General features: G+C 55.6%; 1 protein-coding gene and 1 long non-coding RNA gene across 9 annotated transcripts in view; one reads left to right on the top strand and one right to left on the bottom strand.

Annotated features, from left to right (window-relative positions):
* HDAC7 (histone deacetylase 7) overlaps positions 1-6828 on the bottom strand; it is a 37211-nt gene extending 30383 nt beyond the window's left edge. For 3 of the 7 annotated variants that reach the window (XM_027967404.2, XM_060414084.1, XM_060414083.1), the window contains exon 1: positions 6142-6262. In XM_027967404.2, coding sequence (XP_027823205.1) covers positions 6142-6160 — 19 coding nt within the window. In that variant the 5' untranslated portion in view covers positions 6161-6262. Of the gene's footprint in view, positions 1-1484; positions 5418-6141; positions 6263-6621 lie in introns of those variants that run through there. The other 4 variants (XM_042246805.1, XM_042246807.1, XM_060414085.1 and 1 more) reach the window with 3 other exon arrangements.
* Positions 68-15821, top strand: LOC105611708 (uncharacterized). Of its 2 annotated transcripts, XR_003588807.3 has the most exons (5): positions 68-758; positions 1059-1114; positions 1389-2092; positions 5313-5513; positions 15493-15821. It is a non-coding gene; the product is annotated as an uncharacterized LOC105611708 (long non-coding RNA). The 2 variants fall into 2 exon arrangements; XR_009600229.1 differs by having other exon boundaries at positions 1389-5513.

Genomic DNA, 15821 nt, shown 5'->3' with positions numbered 1-15821 from the left:
CCCCCCTGCCCCAACCGGGTGCCACCGGCCTGTCATTCTGAGAGCAGTTCCACAACCTGAACGCCCCTGGGCGCAGCGGATGCCCGTGCAGGTTTGTGGGGCAAGCAAAACAACACGGTTACAGCCCTGTCGCCCCAGTCGCCAAATTCCCCCACCCCGACTCTTTCCGAACCTGTGACTCCCAGCCTGCCCTGCTTCTCCCTGTCATCCTGGCAGCGGGGGAGGGAGAAATGGGACTTCAAGGGCTGGGGGGGCAGGTGGTGGGAGACTCCAGGAGCCAGAGCTGGCCTCATGGGGGTGGGAGGGAGCTGAGCTGGACTCCTGAAGGGGGACAGGGTCCCCCTCACTCTCTCCAGGGTGCCAGGCTCTCCCTGAAGGCCCAAGGTCTCTGCCCACCAGGATTTCCAATCCCTGCAGGCAACATGGGGAAAAAAGGAAGTGGCTGGTGACGGGTGGGGATGGTGAGTTTAGCCCAGGGCCCTCCTCATGAGCCGTCCTCTCCCCCTGCTGGGCGGAAGGCCGGGGAGACACAGGAGTCCAGGGAGTGAGTGCACCAGAAGCCTAAAGGAGGCCCAGGGTGGAAGGACTCCAGGCGGTTGGTTGGAGGCCTCTTCTTTTACATGAAGGCTCCTCTGATACACAGCCCTCTGGGGAGAGGGCCGGATCATCCTGCAGCCCACAGCTCTGGGGCCCCCAGGAAAACCTACCAGAAGAGGCTGGAGGCGAGAGAGTCTGAAGGCTGCTGGCTGACGTGAAAGGTAACCTTCTGAGAAGGGACCGAAGGAGCAAGCCTGCAGGGGGGCCAGAGGGGCCCGGCCTTCTAGCTGTCTTCTGCCGCCCCCACTCAATGCCTCCCAACCCCGCCCCGTGCACAGAATCTCTCCCGGTTTGAGGAGCAGATTCCAAGGGCCCAGGAGAGGTTCTGCAGTGCCCAGCCCAAGGTCTCCTCCTCTCTCTCTCCTGCCCCAGGCCCTACTCGACCAGCCTCAGCCCCCACTTTGCTCTGTCCTCACTGGCCTCGGCCCCAGTCCTTTTTTCTGGTGTGCCCTCTCTTCCAGGGCCCAAGTCTTCTCTACATAGGATCCCCCTCTCTCCTCGGTGACTCCTGAATCAGGTAAATAGATCCCAGTGGCCACAGAGGCAGCCAGGCTAGACCAAGAAGGGAGGGACTTGGCACAGGAGTCACAGGGTGGCGAGAGGGGGAGGAAGGGAATGAGGAGGGAGGAAGGTGAAGCAGGGGTGGCACTTTGCTGCCGCCTCCCTGGCACCCAACACATCCATGGCCCTGGACTCAGCCCCTGGAAGGAAAGAGGCTGCTCCCCCGAGCGCTGAAGCAGCCTGAGGTCAGCCCTGTCCAGCTCCCCCCTCCTCTTCTCCCCTTTCATCAGCCTCTGTGGATTGCCTGAGGAGCCGAGACCCCGATGTCTTCCGTGCCAGGCCAAAGGCTGGCCCTCGGGCTCTAATCCTCAGCCTAGGTCCCTCACCTGAATCCAGGTGGTTGCCAAGCATGGCTCAGATGCTCCGAGGGCTCACTTCCAGGCTGGGAAGGTGAGAGCAGGCATCCATTTCACTTCTCGGGCAGACCTCCCCTGGCCTCCCTGTCTAAGGAAGTCCCCCCTTGTTATTCTCTGTTGCTGCGCCCGGTTCATTTCCTTCTTAGGGTTCATCACAATGGGTAACTAAATGTATCTACTCATTTCTTGACTTGCTTACTTGTCTTACCGTCTCCGCCACTAGAGTGGAAGTTCCCTGAGGTCAGACGCCCTGCCTATGAGATCACTGTGTATCTGTGCCCAGGACTTGGCATACAGCAAGGCTCAGCAAGCACCCAGTGAATAAATAAATAGCTGAATGCTTGGCACAGCAAAGGGGGCCTTCTGGTTGCCAACGTCACTTTTAGGATTGATGAGCCACAAGTCCAGGATTTCCCCAGGGAGAAGGAAGCAGTATGTAAAAGGAAAAGCAAGGTCAGGAAGCCTGGGACCCCAGGGAAAAGGTCAAGGCCAGCGAGCATCCACTCCAGTTCCGTCCGGCCCACGGTGTCATGCTGAGTGTGGACATGTACACAATCGCACGCCCGGAGGACGCATGGGTGAGTCCTGGACTGGTGTTGAAAGGCTGGGATTTTGTCCTGGTTCTTGTCTTACTATCCTTGTGTCCTTGGACAAAGCACATACCTTCTGCGGGTCTCAGTTTCCTCAAAGGAAAAACTGAAGAGGTTGGCCCAGACCAGCAGTCCTCAAACACGGCTTGGCACCAGATCACCTGAAGCACGTGTCAAAATCCAGACTCCCAGGACCCACCCCTGCAGATTCTGAGTCAGGAATGGGGCCTGAGGATCTTTATTTTGAATACATTCCCAGGTATTGAAATGTACCTGGAATTGGAAATGTCCTAGGAAGCCAAAACGGGAAGGGAGGCGTCAGATTTAAGGACTCCTCCTAATACTCAGACCACTAAGGAAAGGGATGTCTGGGGGCACTTTCCTGCAGTTCCAAGTGTCCTGAACTCTAAAGCAAGTGGTCTGGGAACCAGCATTTGAAGAGAGATGAGCATGCTTTCCAGCAAATACCTAGACTTCAAAAAAAAAAAAAAAAGCCATTCCTGCACAGGCATACATCCCCTCCAAACACGTCCATCCACCCCATGCAGAGCCGTGAGTGCAAAGGTGCACAACTCTAGAGACCACAAACATCCATACTACATGTGTGCATGTTCCCCAGACACCCAACAAAGAGCCACCACACGGACTGCAAATTGCCATGGAATCACCACCTCTACATACAAGCCTAGGGGCACACGTGCAGACCCCCCACCACTCACTCATTGTGCATACACACCCATCACGTGTTGATCCACACGAAACAGACACTATGCTGAATTTATTCGGCTTCTGGGAAGTGGTGCAGGACCAAAGAAGCTATGCTCTGCTGATGAAAACATCTCTCCCACCTCTGCCACTCCTCCCCACCCCCGACCCTTTGCCCCAGGCAGCATGGTGTCCAGTTCCCTTTCACAGGGGGAGAGCTGGAGGACAGTGGAGAGATGGGATGAGGAGAGGCACAGAGCCCCTCACCCCAAAAGTCCAGGAAAAAACGTCTCTTCTGCTTCCCCAACCAGGAGGTGCAAAAGGGCCTCCACCCAGCCCAGCCACCCACCACCCACCCCCAATGCTCAGTTACTTGCTTAGATTCCCAAGCCCCGGTCCCCAGGAGCCAAAATGGTAAGGGAGGTGGCCAGATTTAAGGACTCCTCCTAATACTCAGACCACTAAGGAAAGGGCTGTCTGGGGGCACTTTCCTGCAGTTCCAAGGCCTGGGTCCCCCTGGGAAGGTTGCCACAGAAACAGGGGGAAATATCACAGGGAAACACAATACCCGGCAGGGTCACCTGCTGACCAGGCTTCCTGCTGTGTTGCCCACCGCAGCCCCGCCTCCCCATCTCATTGCCCTCTTGGCCTCCTTCTCTGGCCTTACCAGGGCCTCCTCACCGAAGCTCTCCTTCCTGCCTCCCCTGCCTTATGCAGAAAGCTCTGCTCTTTTTGGTTCCAAACAACATCAGGGATGGCCCAGAGCTGAGTCCCCCACTCCTAATCCTACCAGCGGCCCCCACCACAGGAAATCAAAGCTTCCTGCCCCAGAGGAAGTGCCCCATCTAGTGAACAAATCCAACACAGAAACGACAGTCCCAGAGCCTTGGAAAGATAGATGCCAGCTCCCAGGCCTCACCCCGGCCCTGCTTCCAGCAGTACCCCTCACCCCACCACAGGCCCCAGTCTCAAGTCTGCCTAAGGTCAGGTCAGGCCAAGGCATGATGAGGGTGTGGGCGGGACCTGAGCCTGGCCAGGGAGGAGAAGGCCAGGAGTATGGGCACTGGCGTAGTTAGAAGGTCTGGTCCTGGCCTCACTTGGCCTGCCATTCCCTGGCTGGGTGACCCTGGGGCTTACCTTAGCTTCTCTTCTCTCAGACCCCTGACAACTTCAAAATTACCAGCTCTTAAAATGAAAGGCCAGGAGAAGGAAGGCAAAGAGGTGGTGGAGGTTACGCAGGCTTCTGCCTTGGGCAAGGACGCCTGCAGCCCAAGGAGGGTACCCATTCCTCACACTCGTCACACGTGAGATTCTCATATCCAAGGGCTTTCTATCCAGATTGAGGAGAGGATGGTGGAAAAGAAAGTTCCAACTCTCATTCCCGGAAAAGAATGAAAGCTGGGGTCCACTATTACTGAAGGAAATGGGGGCCATAACAGGCCCCATCCTGGACACCAGTCCATCTCCTATTGTCAGCCTCTCCTCCTCTGTGGTCACTTTATTGATGGGGAAACTCTTCAGTGTCAAAGTGGAGTGACCAGTTTAGATTCTTGGAACGGTCAGTGCAAGACCTGAATGCAATCTTCCCAGCCACAGGATAACAGCTTAAGACTTGGTGGCCAGAGCCACCCACCCCTGGGCTCAGGCTAAGGAACACAGAGACCTCAGGACAACACTGCCCCGGGGCCATTCCAGGCGTAATACCAAGAAGCAGCTCTGAGCCTGGCCTTGGCGGGGTCCAGAAACATCAAGGGACTAAAGGGCAAGGAAGAGTCCCAGAGGGTCCCGGACCTCGTTCCAGTTCAGGTTCACTGGGAGCAGCACAGCGAGACTGCTTTGTGCCTTCGTTTCCCCAGCAGTGACTCCATGGAAGAGGAACATTACTTCTTAGTTCAGTGGGTAGAGGGGACAGAGAGAAGAAAGCAGGGAGGCTGGGATGCTGAGCAATGAGCTCTGCAAGAGGTCTTGCAGAGGCTGGAGAAGGAGCTTCCAAGAGGGTTGGTATGAGGAGAGGAGTGTGTGGCTGCCCAAGCCACTTGGAGGACCTGACCTATGGGGTACTACAGGGGAGAAATGAGCCACTGTTAGGGAGCAGGGAAACCAAGTCACAGTCTCCTTTCTTTCAACCCAGTGGCTGGGCAGGGGTTTTGAGGAAAGTCCTCATCGACCCAGGTGCATGTCCAGGGAATAGGATGATGAATCCAGATGCTGAGTCCCCAGCAGGGCCACTGAAACTGGCAGGCAGAGCTGGGCCTCAAGCAGATGCTGAATGAGGGTGTGGGGAGGGATGGGCAGCAGCAGGACAGGCAGTGTCCAGACGCAGGGGGAGGCCTCTGGGGTATGCAAGACCGCCAGCAGGGACAGGGAATGGCCTGGACTGGGTGGGAGGAGCCCCAGTGGCTGGCCAGGTCAGATCTGAAAGAGTAGCTTGGGGCAGCAGGAGAGAAGGAAATAGGGGTGGAGGTGCTGGCTGGCCTACAAGTCCCACCGGTCCCTCTCTTAGTTCACAGGCCGAGAATCAGAGCCCAGCCCAGATGCCGGATTTGCCGCCTGCTCTCACTCCCCAGGACCAGCGGACCCCAGGTTTTGGGGGCACACATCCTGTCCCCCACCGCTCAGGACACAGCCTGCGGTCCCCATCTTCCCGCGCCCCGACAGCACCTCCACAGCTCACTTGAGCACAGGTGTCTCTTCACCCAGATGGGTGAGCAGGGGGGGGGGGGGGGCGGCGGCGGGCGGGGGGCGTTGCTCAGAGAAACCTCGCTGTCAGAGACCCTCCCTCCTAGGGATCACTTTCCCCAGCGGAGGGGTCGGAGTAACGTCCAGCCGGAGTCCGCGGGCTGGGGGCGCTGATGTTCGGGCTCAGAGTGTGGCCCCAACTCAACGGGTCCTGCCCTTTGCCCAGCGCTTCCAAACCTTCCGCCCGGGAGCACCGCCCCCTCCCAGGGCCGCGGCGGCCGTCCCTCCCTCCAGGGTCCCCCGGTCAGTCCTCCCGGCGAATGGGGGTGATGGGACGCCGGGCCCGAGCACCGGCGGCCCGGGGCCTCCAACTCCCTTCCTCGGGCCTGTCGCTGCCCCGGGGCGGGCGGATGTGGGCGCCCCGCAGGAGGCCCTTAACCCTCCGGCCCCGGAACCAGCCCGGGCCGGGAGCCTGCCAGAGCCCCGCGGAGCCGGGCGACGCGGGCACGATCGCGGGGGCGCACGCCGGGCTGGGCCCGCGGGGCCGCCCGGAGCCCCGCGCGGGAGCCGGAGCCCGAGCCCAAGCCCGGGCGGGCGGCGCTGGGTGCCGCGCGCAGGGCGGGGCGGGCGGGGGGCGGCAGCCCAGTACTCACCAGCGCCGGGGCTGTGCATCCAGGGGCCGGGGCCCTCAGAGCGGGGGGCTCATGGCGGGGCGGGGGGCTGGGGCGCCGGCCTTACATCCCCCCCGGTCGCCGGAGGCTGCGGAGCGACTGTGAGACGGCGAGAGGAAGGGAGGGGGCCGGGAGGGGGAGGGCCCTGGCAGCCCGGCCGGCCGGGTAGGATGACAATGGAAGGAAATGCTTTATCTGAGTCTGAGAGCGGGCCAAGGGGGAGGGGAGGGAGGGGGCAGGCGCTCGCGGCCCGGGGACACACCACCCGGCAGACACGGCGCGGTGCCCGGGCTGGCGGACGGGCGGGCGGACACCCCGCGCGGCCGGAGCGCGGGGAGGCAGCGCCGAACCCGGAACGCGGGGGACGCGGCCCCGACCCGCGCGCGGCCGCCCCGCTGCAGCCCAAGTCCCGGCCGCCGCGCGGCGCAGCGACCCGCGCACAATTCCCGGAAACCCAGATACCTGAGCGCACGCACCCTCGCGGGCGACCGGGGCCGCGAGCACACATCCATGTTGGCCCGGGGCAGAGTCGTCTACACAGACACGCCGCAGGGAGGGACCCCCGCGCTCAAAGGCACAAGCACGCAAGGCCCAGCAGCCAGCAGTTACACGGGGAGGGGCGGGAGGCGCGGGACGCGCGTGGAGTCACCGGTCCCGGCGAGGAATCCCAAACGGACACCCCCGACCCCGCCCCAAGCACAACGTGCCTGAGGAAAGTTCCAGGATCTGATTTGAATCACTGCCCAGCCCTCCCCCTCTGCCATGCCCCCCCCCCCCACACACACACCATGCCTGCTGAGGGGAATAGAAGGGTCCAGCCTGTTCCTATTAAAAGAAAAAGGGGGTGGGGTGGTGCAGATTTTGAAAGTTTTCTTTTTTTAAAGAAATTTCTCAAGGGATTTCCTTCCCTCCTGTCCTCTTCCTCTCTTCCTCCCATTCCTCTCCCCCCACCACCCTCCCCCCCTACTTTACCCCTCCCGGTCCCTATGAGTCAAACTTCAGCAATGTGCCCAGTGTCTCCCAGTGCATTACAGCGGATCATAGAAATGTTCCAGTCTGTGAGTCGGAATGTAGCCGCCTCCAGCCCTCCCTCGGCTAATAAACTCAGCTCCGGGCTGGCTTTGCACAGCAACCCTCCCTGCCCGGCTCCCTGTTAGCAAGACCAGAAGGTCAGGGTCAGAGGTCAGGGGCTGAGGACCTCCCCATTGTGCTTCCCGGCCTGGTCTGTCAGCCCTGTGCCTCTGGCAATCCGCTGGGTCAGAGACACAGAGGCTCCAGCGAAGTGGAGAAGTCTACAGGAAGCGCTGGTCTCTCTCCCTGATGGTGGGGGGCTCACCCCCTGGAAGGCAGAGGGCAGCTTCCCTCTGACCCCATCCTGCTTCCCTCGATCCTGGGAAGCCTGGAGTGCCACGATGCTACAGAGAAAGAAGAAATTGAGGAGCCAGAGACGTGTCAGATTAGAAGCAAGAGCCCCAGTAGCCTAGGAGAGCTTGGCCATGCTGAGGTCCAACATTCGACCATAGCTACCCTGTTCCTGCAAACCTGGCTCCAGTCTCACCTGTTGCTCCAGCTTCCTACCTCAGGCCGTTTTGTGGTCCCAGCACTCACAAAGCAGGCAGATCTAACCCCTTTGCCGTTGTTCACTTATCCTCACAGACCCCTTTCCCAGCATGAAGGCCTCCTACAGCATGGCACCACACATGTCTCTCTCCCTGCCCGTTCCGCTGTTCTGCTCAGGGCCTGGAGGTACTTAGTGCTCAGTACTTAGATGTTAGTACTAAGTACTTAGATGTTAGTACTAAGTACTTAGATGTCAGTTGCTGTTGTTACTATTATTATTTCAGCCAAACCGGGCTACTGGCTGTCCCCCTCATGTCCTCATGCTCTCCCATCCCCCTACTTTGGCTCATGTCATTCCCTCCAAAAATGAATGTCCTCCCGCCCCCTTCTATCCTGTTAAAATCTGTCTAATCCTGTCTATCCCACCTTCTCCAGGAGGCCTTCCCTGATTCCCATAACCAGAGGGATTCTTTCTTCTCCCTGAAGGACTCCACTACAACATCTTGTCAGTCTTCCTCTGTACTTTGACCTTCACCCACTTGTATACTTGTCTCAGCTCTCACCTCCTTCGCAAGAATGTTCCAGAGTGGACGTCCCCTGAGCCCAGCTACTGCCTTAGTCAGGGGTACATTCCTTGTAGTGTCTTGCTGAGCGTCTTCCACAGAATTCAGGCTCAGTCTGGGTCATTTTTGGAATTGAAACAGATTCATGGACTTCAAGGACCATCCCACAGAGGAACAACCTCAATTATACCTTTTTTCTAGTGACTCTTAAAGACACATGTTCTTCCGCCTCAGGTGTGTTTTTCCCAGCCCTCGCTTCCCTCTCTGTGCCCACGGCCTCCACACCCACAGCCTCCAGAAAATCACTTGGCTGCTTCAGATGCTCAGCCTCTCCTCTGCTGTGTGTCTCCTTTAGCCTCACAATGCCCCCTCCTGACACCCCCCAGGACTCCTGTAGCTATTTCTGGACTGAAATCAGGCATTTGTTTGCTCATTTCTACCATGTGCATCATTCATGTATTTGTTTGTGAGTTTTCTTTTTCTTTTTGACCTAATCACTGAGTTCTAAGAGATTTGCACAGAAAGGTTATCTCCTCTCAACCCCTACCTGTGCCCTCGGTACTCCACACATGGCTTTCTACACACACCAGAATTCCCTACCTGAAGTCAAGGCAGAGAGAAAGACAGCAGGTGAGTCCTACATCCAGAAGCTGGACTGTGCCCCTTCTTATCTTGCCCCTTTACTTACCACCACCCCACTCGCATCTCATGGTCCAATCTTAATCCAGTTTCTAAGTCACACCTCCCTTGCTGGGGTATATTAGGGAGTCTCCAGAAAAGAGACCTGAGGCAGAAAAGTGCAGGCTACCTTTTTCTCCTCTACCCTGGTTACCATGTGGAGAGGTTTGTTTTGTTTTGTTTTTGCACAGACCGCTCAGTTAAGCGCCCTGCAGAACAGATGAGTCTTATAGAACCTGCCTTGGCTCCCTGGTATCTTCCTTGAGGCTCTGGCCATACAAAGCGTGAGGGCACTGCCTTCTGCTTTCTTTGGGGCTCTGGGGCTACCTGACATTCTCTTTCCCTTTCTTCTTTCCTTCTCTTGCTTAGCTACCTTTTACTGTTTACTGTGTAGCAGCCCTGTGCCATCCCCCTGGCAAATATTAGATCATTTATTCATAACAGTAATCCTTGTTATGCTTGTGATTAACGTACGGATGATGGCTCATAAAGGCTGAGAAACCTGACCACAGTTACACAGCTGGAAATCGAGCAGGGTATTCATCTATTCAACAAGTGTTATTGAGTGCCCACCTTGTGCCAGGGTTTAAAACTCCATCCAGAGTCATCTGGTCTAAACCTCAGGCCTCTGAGACCACTCCTGACCCAGCTTTCTAGATGTGGTAGCTGAAGCCACAATCCCTCCCCTAACCCACACTTCCCCCACACTCTCCACAAGGCCAATCAGAAAGTGTTCATCCCTGGCCTGGGTAGATCTCAGAGGGACAGCCACGTCCTTGGGTGGGTTGGGCCTTGGATTCCAGTTTCTGAACCTGGAATCAGATGCCAATGCATGGACTAGAAATATAAATAGGGGAGATAGATCCCCATATCCAAATAAAGTGTTTCATGGAGCCAGATATAACAAGTGGAAGGAAGGAGAGGGAGGGTAATTAGGATTTATCGAGAGGCTCCTTTGTATCACATGTTCTTCAAAGCCCTTTCACTTATACCTCAGTATTATCCCCACTGTTTTAGTTAGCTCAGTAAGACAAAGTGTTTTGTCCAAGGCTGGAGTTTCCCACATGGCTCAGTGGTAAAGAATCTGCCTACAATGTGGGAGACCTGGGTTTGATTCCTGGGTTGGGAAGATCCCTGGAGAAAGGAAAGGCCACCCACTTCGGTATTCTGACCTAGAGAATTCCATGGACTGAATAGGCCATGGAGTGACAAAGAGTCAGATACAACTTAGTGACTGGGCACGCACGCAGGCATAGAACCAGTAAGTGAATCACAAATGAGCCTGATTCAGAGCCTGTGCAGTTTCTTCTAACAGATCAAAACAATGCAGAAGCTGTGGCCAGGTCTCCTTCTCCAGTGCAACCTGGTTACTAGAGGTCCCCGCTGATCAAGGAATGACATTCTAGACGCCACGTTTCCTTCCTCACCGACCCCAGTCATGTCCTGTCATCCCCGGTCTCCACCTTTGTCTGTTGCATTGCTCTGGAGGGATCAGAGGGGCTATGTGAATATTCTGGCTAGGATGGAGGGGTGCGACTTCGGGGTGCAGCTAGGCAGACTCCCACTCAGGATTTTAGGATCTGAGAGAAGAAGCCATACATTCTCCTGGATCAGAGTTAAATTAAGAAGAGGCTGGATCATGGCCACCAGTTCAGATAGCCCCAGCTGGGAGGCGAGATGACTGTGGGGACAGAGGCAGGTGGAGAAAACTAAGCAAGTTCCTTCCTCGTCCCCCTACCTCCCTCATCCCCCTACCTCCCTCCATTGTCAACAAAGGTGATGTGGTTTCCCCTGTGGTCTGTTGCCCTAGACACCTGCAGTTCTGGGCATATATGTGTATGTGTGTTTGTGCCAACCATGCCCTAGAGGGACACGGGGAGAAAGCAGTGGACAGGATGGGGAGGGGCAGGAAGCCAAAGACAAGACCCCCTCACCCCAAGGTGAGGAAGGCGCAGTGGCTGAGGACGGCAGAGGCCACCCCCTTGGCTACTCCAGGTCCCAGCCGGAAGCCCAGGAGAGCATCGTGGCTATCAGGACCCCGGCTCCGCTGGGAGCCGCGGAACTTGAGTTCTCGGCCTGGTTCTGCCATTAACTTCCTGGGTCACACCTTTCTAAGTCTCAGTTTCCTGCTTTGTAAAATAGCAAGGCCTTGGTTATCTACCTCACAGGCCTGGTCTGAGATTGTACAAATGAAGGCTGTACGACTGTGAGATTTAGAAATATTACAGTTGGCCCCTCCACACACGCACGCACACACACACACACACACACACACACACACACACACCATAGTGCAGATAAAGAACAAAAATAAAAGCAAAAGCACAGTTTCTGCCCTCATTTTGCTCACATTGTGTTGAGGAAATAAAATAAACACATAAAATATTTGAAAGCCTCTTGTGCAGCCAACTATTTTAAAAATCTCACCACTGTGTGATCTTGGCTAAATAAAGACCTCTCTGGGCCTCAGGCTGGTTTCTCATCTATTAAATGTGAGAGCGGGTCTAAATCATCTCTACTTACTTTTCTGAGTCTGAGGCAGTTTTCTGATTCTGTTATTTCAAATGTACATGGCAAAGAGGAAAGACCTGAGCAGATCACAGCCTAAATGAAATCAGTGAGCTTTAAGCTGGGTTTTGAAGGAGCCCAGAAATGCGAATCGGTGTGGGGGGAGGGGGTGACATTCCAGGTAGAGAGAATGGCATGTGCAAGGGCGAGGCAAGGAAGCGGAGGGTGGCAAACAGATTAGTGAGGCTCAGGAATGAGGTTGGTGAGGACTGAGGGAGCCTGGGGAGGAAGTGGGGACCGGAGGAGGAGAAGGGTCAGTCCCCAGGGGTGAGGCTGCTGAGACTGAAAGTGGGGCAGGAATATGGATGGGAAGATACTCTCCCAGCTTCTGAGGCTAGTGCCAAAGCCCATCCAGCCAAACTCCACCCAGGAGGGAGAGAAAGAAAGTCCTCTGGCCAAGAGGCCCCACCTACAGGGACGGCCCATTCCTCCCTTCCTTTCTCTCCCAATTCTGCTCCAGCTGGGAGGTAAGCGAGCACCCCCTTCCTAGCCCCCCCACCAAGCCAGAGCCCTGTTAGTGACACAAACAGATAGAAGAGGGCTCTGCCATGTCCCTCCCTAACAATAATGCCAGCTGTGAAATAATAATAGAAAGAGTAAGGATGACCAAAATACTGAAATACCAGTCACTGTGTCTTGTAACAGAAACTAACAGAATGTCGGAGGTCAATTGTGCTTCAAAACAAACACACAAACAAATTCCTTAAGAAAGAGATGAGGTTTGTGGTCACCAGAGGCTTAGAGGCAGGGGAATTGGAGAAGGGTAGTCAAACAGCAACCCACTCCAGTATTCTTGCTAGAGAAATCCCCTGGACAGAGGAGACTGGCGGGTTGCAGACCTAGGGGTCACAAAGAGTCGGGCACAATGGAGTCAAAAGGCACAAACTTCCAGTAATAAGATAAATAAGCACCAGGGATATAATGATAATGTACAACATGATAAATATAATTAGTACCGCTTTATATCTAGGAAATTGTTAAAGAGAGTAAATCCTGAGTTCTCATCACAGGGAAAAATCTTTCTTCCTGTCTTTGGTTTTGCGTCCATATGAGTTGATGCGTTTTCACTAAGCTTATTGTAATACACGTTTCATGATGTCTACGAGTCAAACCATTATGCAGTATACCTTATACAGTGTTATAATGTCAATTATATCTCAACAAGACTGAGAAAAATAGTACTTGATGATGAAATAAGCTACCCATCACTTGCCCTCTGATAAAACCCCACAGCACCAAAACCTCTTGTTATGGCTGTTCCATTGACTAGAATCTTTGCTCCTAAGAGCCACAAGCGGTGTGTAGAACTATCCAATTTGTAGGATCTCCCAAACCTGACATTATATCAAAATCATGCAGAAGAACCTGTGAATAGCAGATTCCTGGGCCCTCTCACAGTCTCTACCTTTTGGGGTGCTGGGGGTGTGGGGTACCTAGTACTCTGCAGCTCCCCAGGTAATTCTAAGGTGTGTTTAGGTTTGGAATACTCTGATCTATTCAAACCACTCCTTTCTAGTTGAGGAAACCGAGGACCCAGTCTCCTTGCCGGAGGTGTCATGGTTAATCAGTGGTGAGGAGCAGGCAGAGAAGTCAGGCGTCCCAGCTTCTAGGTCAGCGCTCCTTCCCCAGCCTGCACCGCCCAGCCCCGGAGATGCCTGTGCCAGCAGAGATTATGGTCAGGGAGGCAGCCACTGGGCCATACCCTAATCATGAGCGAGAAGAAATTCGTCTGAGTTGCAAAATGCCTCTCTGCAGCCAGCTAACAATTACTCGCTCCAGTGGCCCCTGCAGGGATGCTACAGTCCACCCACTGGTGGGCTTGGGAGCTCGGCCTTGTTACATGGCCTAGCAGGGCCCTCTCTACCCCAGTGACTCTATCGACTGGAGGGCAGGATCCTACCTTGTTACCTATCTTAATGGTCCCTCATGAGAGCACTTACCTCTGACTCTGGAATCTCCAGCAAAGACCTTGAGGAGTCCTGGCCTAAGAACACTTCTCTGTCTTCCCCAGGCGTGTTTTTAGGGTGGGTTTGAACTAGGCTCCTGTGTGCACTAGAAGAGCTTCAGCATAAGGTGTGGGTGAAAGGGGGTGAGGGTAACTATATAGCGGGGTGAGTGGGAGTGTCCTTGCTATGACCTTGAAGTATCCACCCACGTGTGACCACCACTACTACTCCTTTTCAATAAGTATAATTGGTTATTTTTTGAGCATCTGCTCTGGCTCAGGTTCTTGGGCACAGAGGCAAAGGGAGCCACAGTCCTTATCCCTGGTGAATTCGTCATCTCCAGGAGCAGGATACAGCCAAAGAAAAGAACCTGAAATGGAGAAACCTGTCAGATGCGGGACGACAACACCAGTGCTGCAGAGGATGCTGGGTTCCCGAGTCACGGGAGCTCCACACTGGAGGGGCACTGATGGACCATCAGGTCCTTGTGGGTGAGGGCAGTGGCTCTGCTCTGTGCTGCCCACTCTGCCTGGAATGGTGATTCTAGACTCCCCCGTCCTGCTCTCACCTCCCTCATTCTAGCTTGGCCTGAGTGGCAGGGGCAGGAGGGCACAGGAGGCATGGAGACAGCCACTCTCCCCCTGGGCAGACCCTGAGGCTGGGCTCCAGGCTTCTCTGCGTGCAGCTTTCAATGAACCATTTAAATAAAACCCACAGGGGACCGGCTGAGGGAGCCTGTGTTGTCCTGTCATTAAAACTGAGACTCTGGAGTCAGGCTGCTTGGGTGGAATATCTTGGTTTTCTCATCTGCAAACTGGGGCATGAAGTGCCTGCCACATTCGGGTTGTTGTGAAGACTGACGGGACCAGGACATGAAGCGCTCAGTGCGGAGCCTGCGGTCCACTGGCTGTTAGGGATGAAGCCCGAGCTGACGTTACTAATAGGAGACAGCATCCTGTCCCTTCCGTCCTTCTCAGTTGAACTTTTCCCCTAAACAGTCAGTCTCAAAATCAGCACTGACCTAATTTATGCAAAGACATCCAAATGGGTCTTTCCTTAGCTATCCATTCTCAGATCCGGAATGTGGAAGTGGAGAACATGTGGGGGACCTTCCCCCCACACCCCACACCCCTTCTCAGGTGTTGTTGACTCAGAGCTGAGGAGGGGACGGACCCTGAACCAGGCTGCAGGGAATGCCCGCACCACCTGAAGAGAGGCCCTCGCCTGCCCTCCCCCTTTGTCTTGGCACTGCACATCTGCAGTGGACTGAGCATCTGGCTGCATCCCTGGGGCAATGGCCACAGCTGCTGACATTTGAGGGAGGCGAGATCCAGCCCCTCAATCGGGGCCTGGGGGCTATAAATAACCAGCTGAGAGGGCCAGGGGGACAAGGTTGACCTTTGTGGGGGGGGGGGGGGGGGCGGGAGCTGCTGGCGACTGACTTCCCCCACCTCCTTGGGTCCAGAGCCAGAGTTTTAGCAAAACAGGAAGAGACAGCAGCAGCTGCTGGGAAAGCAGGAGTGACTCCCCTCCCCCCACTCGCCTGGGGCCTGCGGATCCCAGCCAGGACCTGGGAGAGGTGGAGTCCTCTCGGCTGGGTGGGGGTGGGAGCTGCTGGTGCCCTCCTACCGCAAGGCTGGGGCCTGGGCAATGGGAGGATGAGCCAGAGCAGGGCAGCCCAGTGAGTTGTGCCTACCTCCCAACCCCCTAACCCCAGCCACCTCCTGTTCCCTTTCTGTTCTTCTGCCTCTGGGACAAGAGGAAGGATAGGCATTAGAAATGGAACATAAACCATGTCTGTGGCCCAGCTGGTGTATCTAGAGGCCCACCTTCCTCTCTCATCCCCTCCCGGCCCACACGTGGGCTGAGCCAAAGCCCGAGTGGGTGGGAGGATGCTTCTGGCTCCTGCAGAAGGGTCTGGCCCCAGCGGAATGATGGAGAACTTCCTCAAGAACTCTTGAGGTGGGGAGAGAGCCAAAACTCTGGGGGACCATTCTCTTAGAGTAACTTGTCCACAGGAACAAGCTCTGCAGAATAAGCGCCAGCTCAGAGGCTTCGTGAAGTCCAGGAGGAGAGTCGTTATCCAGGAAATGCTGCTTCGCTCTGCCTTGCCTGGCGGAGACGCGCCACTGCCTGGTTGGTGACATCTGGTTGGACTTCAGCTGGTCTGCATCTCCAGTGGGTCTCTGTCTGCATCTGTCATGACCCCTCAGTGGAGCCACTCAGCCTAGAGCCTGGTGTTTTCCCTGCTGGGAGGGGCTAGACCAGCACGGCCCAATAGTAACAGAATGGGAACCATATTTGTAACTTGATCTTTAAAAAAGTAAAAATACATTGGTGACATCTA

This window comes from Ovis aries, chromosome 3 (assembly GCF_016772045.2).
Source record: "Ovis aries strain OAR_USU_Benz2616 breed Rambouillet chromosome 3, ARS-UI_Ramb_v3.0, whole genome shotgun sequence".
Taxonomy (NCBI): domain Eukaryota; kingdom Metazoa; phylum Chordata; class Mammalia; order Artiodactyla; family Bovidae; genus Ovis; species Ovis aries.
The sequence above is the reverse complement of the archived record's forward strand: the minus strand, read 5'-3'. Positions and strand labels throughout refer to the sequence as shown.